We start from the raw sequence: 10,121 nt of genomic DNA on the forward strand, positions 1-10,121 counted from the left end.
TAGTTGAATTAATCGATCTCATGAAGCTCCGGCTTCATTATGACAGCACAGAAATATATTACAGGTGCGATGATTCTACATTGTTCTTCTGACAAACAGATTTCACATTCCCATCTAAACATCCGTAATTAAAAATTCTTCGTCTTTTGGAACTGTTGCACGGTTCAAATGACCTCGATGTGACAGTGTGCTCAGCGGTAGTTATGCAACGGTAACGCGATCATACGACTTTTATCACGGTTCTCACAGCTACTCGCCACTCTTGATGGAAGAGATAGGAACTCCGTCCATTAATGATGGACACCGAGTAAAAATAGCGATCACGTCATCCCGAAATACGGGCACCTGTGGAGCGGGGGAAGAACACTCGACTGGAGTCCATTCTTGGCCCGTAACGCCACTTTCCTGATAAGATTTGATCCCCACTGCCCCTGGCGTGTTCTCCAGTGTATATAAGGGCAGCTTTGTTCTGTCGAGATCACCAGTGTCCACTTACGGACATCGATAGCTAAACGCTCGTGGAAGCTACAAGGCCTTTTTACGCCTAGTGTCCGCAGGGAGCTCTGTGTAGGAAGCAGAGTTACTCGACGACCGTGATTTGGTCACTACTGCCGAGAAAATCATAGTCTCACACCAGTTGCCTGGTGTATGGAAAGTATAGCGAACTGCCTTAGTGAATGTGTTCACGAGCTTTGAATGTGCAACCTGGGCTGCACATAAATGAGGTAAGCGATCTTAAACTTACGCTAAAGTCATTCTTACAAGCTTACGTCTTGATGAACAACGTGTCGCTACAACAAGGTAGCTGCTGTCAGGATGTAAATACTATTGTATGTGGACAGTGGAAAAAGTTTGATTCTTAGGTGAAAATACACATATTTAATATCACTAAACAACTCAGACAGGTTGCTTTCGCTATTTCGATCGCTTTGAGTTAATGCGTTAACACCTGAGACTCTATGTGCTTGGACTGTGCTGTAATACTGGTATTAACTTACATGTGGTAACATTGCCATGGAACTAGTAGTGTGTTGTGATGCAGAAACCACACTGGTTTAATTGTGATGATTCTTTCACAGGGTGCTGTAACCTGTGCTCAACTGCGTCAGGGCCCAGCAACAGGTTTCTTCTTATACAAATCCAGCTGCCGACTGTACCTAAACGGTGAACCGCCTTGGGTACCACTCTTCTGACAGGCCAACAAGAATCTCTCATCTTATTTATTCTGCCTTCAGTACAAACTGACTAAATCTGACTGAGGGCTGCCTCGTAAGTAGTTTTCAGTACATCTCACTGTTCAATACTCTTAAACTTTCCTCTTTAGTGTTTGTGTTGCTGAACACACTTGTTCTGAGATTACATGAATTTTTGAACAGAACAGTCACTAAAATAGAAACATTCTGTTATTTGGGTTTGGTCAGTGAGACACATTGCTCTACTGAATTTTTCTCTCTTTACAGTTTGCTTATTCCAACCAGCTTTTCCTAAAATCGAGGACTGATCGGTCATACCTTCTCCCAAGTATCACCTACCACTGATTCAAACAACATCCATCATGCAGCTGGGTAAACTTGATGAACGTATTCATGTTATGGATGCCAGTTCAAACGTTTGGAGCATCATAAAGGACATCGCAGAGTCAGGAGTAAGTAAAGACGACTTTTTAAGTATGGTAAATACCTTGTGAGTCAATGAACTTTGATCCATTTCAGTAGAGATGTTATTGACTGGCCAGCTCTTCAAGTCTATATCCTACTCACAGTGTGAATAACTTTTGTTATAGATTCAAGAGGAAGCATTCTATGTCTGTGACGTTGGTGACATCATAAACAAACACAAGGAATGGAAAATTAAAATGCCGAGGGTACAGCCTTATTATGGTAGGTTTCCCTCTCAGCAATAATAGCAAGAAAGACTGTGTTTTCTCTAAGTTATGACTGAAATCGATTTCTGTTAAGAAAATAATTTTGAAAAGATGTCAGATATCAGTTACATCAACTACAGTTAGTCTATGAAAATGCTTTCTACTGTCGTTCGTTAGTATAAAATAATTATGAGTAACAGAGTTACTTACTACTTTTATTTTTGCAGCGGTGAAATGCAACGATAGCCTCACTGTGATTGAGGTGCTGGCTGCACTTGGAACTTGCTTCGATTGTGCTTCAAAGGTGAGTGTACATTTCTATCACATCTATTAAAAAACAAGAATTTATTTTGCATTATTAAGTGTACAGAAGATGCAATACAATACATGACAAACACACCAAATAGTTTTCAGTGAACTCATTTTACTTTGTTACAGGCTGAAATTGACAGAGTTCTTTCCGTTGGTGTCGACCCAAGCCACATCATATTCGCAAACCCTGCAAAACCATCATCGCACATTCGCCACGCAGCGGCTGTAGGTGTTGATCTGATGACTTTCGACAGTGACTGTGAGCTCCACAAAATAAAGAGCCTATTTCCTGCTGCCAAGTGAGTAAACTGCAATCGGAATCCACTTTCCGTACTTATGGACAATTTTTTCTGCTATTTGAACGTAAACACTAAAAACACTTTCCTTGTCAACCATGTTTTAGGCTGGTGCTACGTATCCGGTATGACGCTGCCGTTGCTCAGTGCCAGCTTGGGAATAAGTTTGGCTGTGACCCAGAATCAGATGCACCACGCCTGATGGAATTGGCTCACTCGTTGGGTCTAGACATTGTGGGCATCAGTTTCCACGTCGGCTCTGGCTGTGACGATCCACCAGTATTCTACAAAGCTATTTCTGCTGCTCGAAGACTTTTTGATCTGGGGTCAGCTCTTGGCTTCTCCATGAGTTTGCTTGATCTTGGTGGTGGCTATCCTGGCAACAAGGGTGCCCATTTAGACAAGGTAACGTCAGGAATTTTAGCTCTCTTCTTACGAGGCAACACAAACTAACACTTTTGATTCCATCTTCGTAATGGATAGATACTTAAATTATTACAGTAAAGTAGCAATATAAAGTGTATTGTCTTTAGTAAGACCATTACTTCACGTTGTTTTCAGTTTCTTAGATTTTGTAACTCTTTATGTCCAATTACTACCCTTTTGTCTCATTTAATTTCACACTTCTGGTATACATTTCTGGATGGTTGCAATGCTTGCACCCTTTTCAAGCGACTTGTTACTTTGAGAGATACGATTAGCAAAGTCTGCTACGTTACCGATAACACCAATCAAAATAATGAAATCTTAGCACATTTTGAGAATCTTTAGTTGCTTCCTGCTTCCATGAAGTACATTCATTGTGCTATTTTATTTTGAATAAACTAATGATTGTTTAGTGGAACTGAATATTGTATTGTGTGTCTCAAGGTTATTTCCATATTTCCAGATTGCAGAGGTGGTGAACAGTGCTCTCGGAGACTTCTTTCCTGAGCCAGATGTTCACATAATTGCAGAACCAGGACGTTATTACGTTGCCTCAGCTTACACACTTGCTACAAATGTTCACTCCAAGAGAGAACTTATCAATCCAAATGATGGATCCATCACATCAGTCATGTACTATGTAAATGATGGGTTGTATGGCAGTTTTAATTGTATTCTGTATGACCATATGAAAGTGACTCCAGTTCCTCTCAAAGTAAGTTTGACAATGATTGCGAATTATTTTACTCACATGCCATGTAACACTGACATAATTAAGAAATGAAAGGAAAAGAGCTATGTGCTCAAAAACATGATTTCCCTTTTAAAGGCACCTGGACCTAAAATGCGTCCCTGTTCTGTCTGGGGACCAACTTGTGATGGCCTGGATCAAATAGTTGAGTCTACTTTGCTGCCAGAGCTGGACATAGGAGATTGGTTGATTTTTGAGAATATGGGTGCTTACACTTTGCCTGTGGCGTCTCCATTCAACGGCTTCCCTGTTCCCAAAGTGCATACTGTGATTGATGCCCAAGGCTGGTAAGTAAAGTTTTTTATTGCCAGAATCTGAGGATAGTTGCAAAGTTTCGCAAATATCTATATGTGCTTCAACATTGATTTGTTATTATAGCTAAACTGATTGTTTCTGTAAATCCATATAGGCTGCTGCTCAAAGACCGACTCCCCATGACAGAAGAACATTTTGTTATTGGAAACATACCAGCAAATCTACACCTGGGGCTATCGATAGATGGTAAAGGCAACATTGACGAGTGGGATGAAGTCCATATGCCTGTTTCATCTTCTGATGATGAGGTTGTGGATGATCACATGTCGCATTCAACTGTGGGCTCCAGCATCATATATCCATTGTTTCAGATGGGACATGTTAATTAGGATCAAGTAAATGCATCATGCACCTCAGTGACAATAAATGATAATGTGCTGGGTTATTGTTCTGTCCCGCCCCCTTCCATACCGTATACTGAAAACAACTTAGCAATTTTCTCCTGTGGCTGTTTATTTTGAGCCAGTATCTTACTGTGAATAGGACTGAATGCAAGAACTGACAAACTGTCCTTTGGGGCAGCGATACAACATAATACCTATGCACAGTGTACCAAAATGGAAGCATTAATACTTAGAATATATATTATTTAAAGACAAGTACAGTGGACGTTGAGTGATATAATCCTTAGATCAAGTGATTCTACTGCAGCACGTTACATGGTTGTATGGCGTGCAGTTCTCACTTACACTTAGCTGCATGTGGCAAAGCATGTGACATCCGTCCACTGTTTGTTAAGTGAGATGTGACAGGAAGAGCTTACGTCCATTAAAAATCTTTTGTGTGCTGCAGCTCAATGCCTGAAATTTGGTTAAGAGACTAAAAAATGAATCTCAGAATAACTTAAAATATCAAGGTTTTTTCAGAGTCATTTCAGGCACACAGCTGTCAGCTGAGCTCTCATTGTAAACGCATAAATTGCCTTTATTTAGGCCCAACCAGAGAATAATGTATTTATACACTCACCACATTAACAACAGATGCATTATTAGAACCAGAACAAATAAATAAAAATTTAATACTGAGGTGTATAATACGATGCATGTCAAATGCTAACTTGTTATGGTAGAATATATAATAATTTCAATTAAATGAAACAATTCACACGTAAAACTTGTATGCAGAGGAATGAAACAACTCCATGTAAATTTGTTAATTTAGTGGTAGTTTATTTAGAGACAGTCTTTCTGAAAGCTTTTATTAGAGAAAAGGTCACCATAACCAGCACTGTCAAGTGCTGAAAACTTTGTCTTAGAAATATGTTTCAAGCCTCTGTATGGTGTTATACTGTTAATAGATCAATTATGTTTCTTCACTAACAAGTATATTAGCAAATGCATTTGTATTCAGTGATATTTGGGTGACATAAGGTGTTGAGCCAACAGATTTTAATCGAAAAGTGTTGTTATGGTTGAATAAGTGGAGAGGCAGCTTCTTCACTTGAATTTGTTATTTTTTTGTATACAGTCTTATATAATAAATAATATTGTTTAAAATAATATTTGTTATATTTTGCATTAACCCTGTTCCTCCCAAATGAGTGCTATATGGAAGCAGAGCAAGGTGATGATCATACTAAGAGGCATCCAACAAAATTTCTCATCATGCGTAAACCAGTATTCTATGAAATGCATGTCGTAACAACAGCACTAGGCAGCTAATAAGGTGCTAGTGGATTAAAGTTAAGAATTAAGGAGACACATTGGCTTCTCATTCAAACTGAATAATTATCTCAACGGATTGGTGATAGTGACAAAACAGTGAAAACCACCAATGTAAAATTAGCTAACTCCAGAAGCAATGCTAACTGTATTGCATGTAACTGGATAAAGGCAGCAGATGTGGGGGACAATGGAAAAGACAAGTACTACATTCTTGGCCTCGCAAGCAGAGATGGTTTCCATCAAGACCCCATAAGGCACACACGTCGCATAAGAATAGGGTACATGTAAATGATAATTGCCGTCTGGTCACACACATAGCAATTGAAATCTACGTGGAAGACAACTTAATGAATTATATTATGGATCTTAGAGAACAGTCCTCTGTCACGCAATATTCTGAGGCTACACACTGCATTTAATATCACTTTATGGTTATATTATGATAACTGCAAAAATGAGTTGTGTGAAACCTGGAACACAGTTCAAAAATAGAAACGATTATACTACTTTTTACCGAATGAGTTTCATTTTGTAGTGTTCCGTGGCTACAAATATTCTGAAGTTCTTTCATCGTATAAGTTCTCGTAGATGACAAAATTGTAGACCTTGCGCCTCTCTTTACTTTCTTTTTTGTGATTGCGGTAATGATAGACACTATGGCTGTATGATTTTTCGAGAGATAACACAATGAAATTGCTACAGCTTGTAAAGAAATATACTTTCTGGCACACGATTCTTATGCAGGATTCAGACTGTAAATATCACCGAGCCTTAGCAAGTTACAATAATAGCAGTCTGATCGTATTACCTACAATGAGTAATGACAGGAGAAAGCATTTTCATAGACCAAATGAAGTTGGTGTAATTGATATACACTCCTGGACATGGAAAAAAGAACACATTGACACCGTTGTGCCAGACCCACCATACTTGCTCCGGACACTGCGAGAGGGCTGTACAAGCAATGATCACACGCACGGCACAGCGGACACACCAGGAACCGCGGTGTTGGCCGTCGAATGGCGCTAGCTGCGCAGCATTTGTGCACCGCCGCCGTCAGTGTCAGCCAGTTTGCCGTGGCATACGGAGCTCCATCGCAGTCTTTAACACTGGTAGCATGCCGCGACAGCGTGAACGTGAACCGTATGTGCAGTTGACGGACTTTGAGCGAGGGCGTATAGTGGGCATGCGGGAGGCCGGGTGGACGTACCGCCGAATTGCTCAACACGTGGGGCGTGAGGTCTCCACAGTACATCGATGTTGTCGCCAGTGGTCGGCGGAAGGTGCACGTGCCCGTCGATCTGGGACCGGACCGCAGCGACGCACGGATGCACGCCAAGACCGTAGGATCCTACGCAGTGCCGTAGGGGACCTCACCGCCACTTCCCCGCAAATTAGGGACACTGTTGCTCCTGGGATATCGGCGAGGACCATTCGCAACCGTCTCCATGAAGCTGGGCTACGGTCCCGCACACCGTTAGGCCGTCTTCCGCTCACGCCCCAACATCGTGCAGCCCGCCTCCAGTGGTGTCGCGACAGGCGTCAATGGAGGGACGAATGGAGACGTGTCGTCTTCAGCGATGAGAGTCGCTTCTGCCTTGGTGCCAATGATGGTCGTATGCGTGTTTGGCGCCGTGCAGGTGAGCGCCACAATCAGGACTGCATACGACCGAGGCACACAGGGCCAACACCCGGCGTCATGGTGTGGGGAGCGATCTCCTACACTGGCCGTACACCACTGGTGATCGTCGAGGGGACACTGAATAGTGCACGGTACATCCAAACCGTCATCGAACCCATCGTTCTACCATTCCTAGACCGGCAAGGGAACTTGCTGTTCCAACAGGACAATGCACGTCCGCATGTATCCCGTGCCACCCAACGTGCTCTAGAAGGTGTAAGTCAACTACCCTGGCCAGCAAGATCTCCGGATCTGTCCCCCATTGAGCATGTTTGGGACTGGATGAAGCGTCGTCTCACGCGCTCTGCACATCCAGCACGAACGCTGGTCCAGCTGAGGCGCCAGGTGGAAATGGCATGGCAAGCCGTTCCACAGGACTACATCCAGCATCTCTACCATCGTCTCCATGGGAGAATAGCAGCCTGCATTGCTGCGAAAGATGGATATACACTGTACTAGTGCCGACATTGTGCATGCTCTGTTGCCTGTGTCTATGTGCCTGTGGTTCTGTCAGTGGGATCATGTGATGTATCTGACCCCAGGAATGTGTCAATAAAGTTTCCCCTTCCTGGGACAATGTATTCACGGTGTTCTTATTTCAATTTCCAGGAGTGTATGACAGCTTTTCTAAATCAGTTTCTCCACAGAAATTAGTTTCAGTCATCCCTTAGAGAATATGGTGGCCTTATGTGAGACTATGATCACCTTGGCCAAGGCGTTGTTGTCGAATAAGTCTGTCTTCTTCATAGAATTCTCTGCGGACACATGTCGCAAAAAGTCTTTTTGCTGAGCGAAAATAAAACTCCCAGTGGAACTGGTTTGAGAGACACCAGCTTCCAACATTACTTGAGGAAGAATGGTTTTCCATTCCTCCACAGGTATTCACACCCTCACTGGTGGTGTCCTCAGCAGAGTTCAAACTGGCGAAGGTGGACACACCCCGCATTAATGCCCACATATAGGTGCCCAGATTCTTCTGATCAGATAGTGTAGATACGGTAGCTATGCATCAGCAGCGAAAAATTATAACGTGCGGAGTTTCAGGATACATACGTAACAATACACTGCCTGATCACAACTACTTGGCTTAGACGGCATATTTCTCCTCCGTGGTTGATAGTATAAACCTGTAGGGTGGCGACTTCAGTCAAAAGTCAAACAGAGTGTGATTTGAAACTTTCTGGCAGATTAAAACTGTGTGCCGGACCGAGACTCGAACTCGGGACCTTTGCCTTTCGCGGGCAAGTACTCTATCATCTTTTTTTAAAATTTTTTTCTCTTACTTTAAAGCCCCTTAGGAAAATGGAACTAAAAAAAAGAAACTAAGTGCCACCGCCACTTTTCATCCAATAACAAAAAAAATCTGGTCCACTTCAGGCGTTGGCTCCTGACTAAACCTACCCCAGAGAGATGCCTAAATACCAGGGGAAATATGGGAATTCAAGGTTAGGGCTATGCTTACAAACAAAACAAAATCTTCCTTTTTCTGAATTTTATTTTTATTTGTATTTTTTTGTTTATTTTTGTTGTGTAATTGATCAGAGGCCTTCTGCGTCCCGCTGGTAATATGCTGAGTCACGTCTTCTCGAAATTGATGTGTTCCGTTCAATTGTTCAGAAATGTTCATTGGTTCAAACAGGAAACCTTCTTCTCTCTTGACTTAACACATTCCAGCTGCGAGGCGGATCGTGGAAAGCACTCCCAAGGAAGTTCGAGAAAAATTGTCTGTATTTTGGGTGACGGTCATTGAAGTATGACCAAAAATCGAGTACAGAGTACACAGTTTGTCCAAATAGGTAGTGAATGGCATGTCCGCGAATCCAATTCACAGCATTGGCCTTTGTCCGAGGAAAATAATCACGTTCCGGAAATAATAATGAAAGGGGAGTAGTCCGATCCGGAATGTACCGCGTTAGAAAAGCCAATATACGACGAATCAATTGCCAAACCTCCGCCGCCGGTCCGCAAACAAACCGATGTTCGTCATTGTCTGGCACTCCACACGTGGAACATAGAAGTGATTGGGCGAGGTGGATACGATGAAGGCGAGATTGATTGATTTGCTTACCATTGACACTTAGGTACCAGACAGATAGAACATTCGTGTCAAGGTAACAGGCGAACACCGCGCGCCATACATGACGCCAGTCAACCTGGGGGAACTTTTGTTCAGTCGGGTTAGGTGGACGACCGAATTGGAGGACATTGTATACTGCCTTTGTCTTGAGTAAAAGCTGTCTTGGTAAGGTGAGGCATAGATAACTGAGTTCAAGAAAGAAGTATTTTATATAATGGACCTGGTCCGGAACATCCGAGATCATCACTGTGGCTGACAGTGAGACCGGCGTATAAGCCGACAGGAGGAGACCAGTGAGGCTCGTTGGGCAACGTGTCCATACCGTCATATGGGAGCTGACAAATAGGGCGCGAGCTCTATCCGGCACGTGAAACAGACCTACCCCACCTCGTTCACGGGGAAGAGTGAGGGTTGCATAGTTAACTTTGAACAACAGCCCAGAGCTGACGAAAGATGCCATCGCGGTCAACATGCGACGTGCCACAGTAAGCGGGAAAGGTAGAATTTGTGCTACATGGGGAACTCGGGATGCGATATATATATTGACATATCGAGCTCGTTGGAGAATATCTACGGATCGAAGTCGATGGTCCATAAGACCTGCTCTGATCATTAAAAGGAGGCGTCGGCAGTTGATGATGGCTGAACTCCGGATATGAGATGAAAAATCTATTCCCAAACAGTGAATGGTATCAACGGTGGTGAGAGGTGTAACGCACTCCACGTGAAGTCCCG

General features: G+C 42.9%; 1 protein-coding gene across 1 annotated transcript; it reads left to right on the forward strand.

The window, feature by feature from the left end:
* Positions 1–491: 491 nt before the first annotated feature.
* Positions 492–5,463, forward strand: LOC124802595 (ornithine decarboxylase-like). Its single transcript, XM_047263475.1, has 10 exons — positions 492–725; positions 1,080–1,269; positions 1,461–1,645; positions 1,784–1,880; positions 2,092–2,168; positions 2,303–2,475; positions 2,580–2,877; positions 3,362–3,613; positions 3,728–3,936; positions 4,059–5,463. The coding sequence occupies exons 3-10, from the start codon at positions 1,556–1,558 to the stop codon at positions 4,291–4,293; spliced, it is 1,431 nt and encodes a 476-aa protein (XP_047119431.1). The 5' UTR covers positions 492–725; positions 1,080–1,269; positions 1,461–1,555; the 3' UTR covers positions 4,294–5,463.
* The last annotated feature ends 4,658 nt before the right edge of the window (positions 5,464–10,121 follow it).

Source organism: Schistocerca piceifrons, chromosome 6 (genome assembly GCF_021461385.2).
Source record: "Schistocerca piceifrons isolate TAMUIC-IGC-003096 chromosome 6, iqSchPice1.1, whole genome shotgun sequence".
Classification (NCBI taxonomy): Eukaryota; Metazoa; Arthropoda; class Insecta; order Orthoptera; family Acrididae; genus Schistocerca; species Schistocerca piceifrons.

Excerpts from the sequence above, each read along its gene's own strand:
- LOC124802595 (XM_047263475.1), top strand. The coding sequence starts at position 1,556 with ATGCAGCTGGGTAAACTTGATGAACGTATTCATGTTATGGATGCCAGT. Across the intron at positions 1,646-1,783 it reads AGGACATCGCAGAGTCAGGA|ATTCAAGAGGAAGCATTCTA; the intron begins GTAAGTAAAGAC and ends CTTTTGTTATAG. Across the intron at positions 2,878-3,361 it reads AGGGTGCCCATTTAGACAAG|ATTGCAGAGGTGGTGAACAG; the intron begins GTAACGTCAGGA and ends CCATATTTCCAG.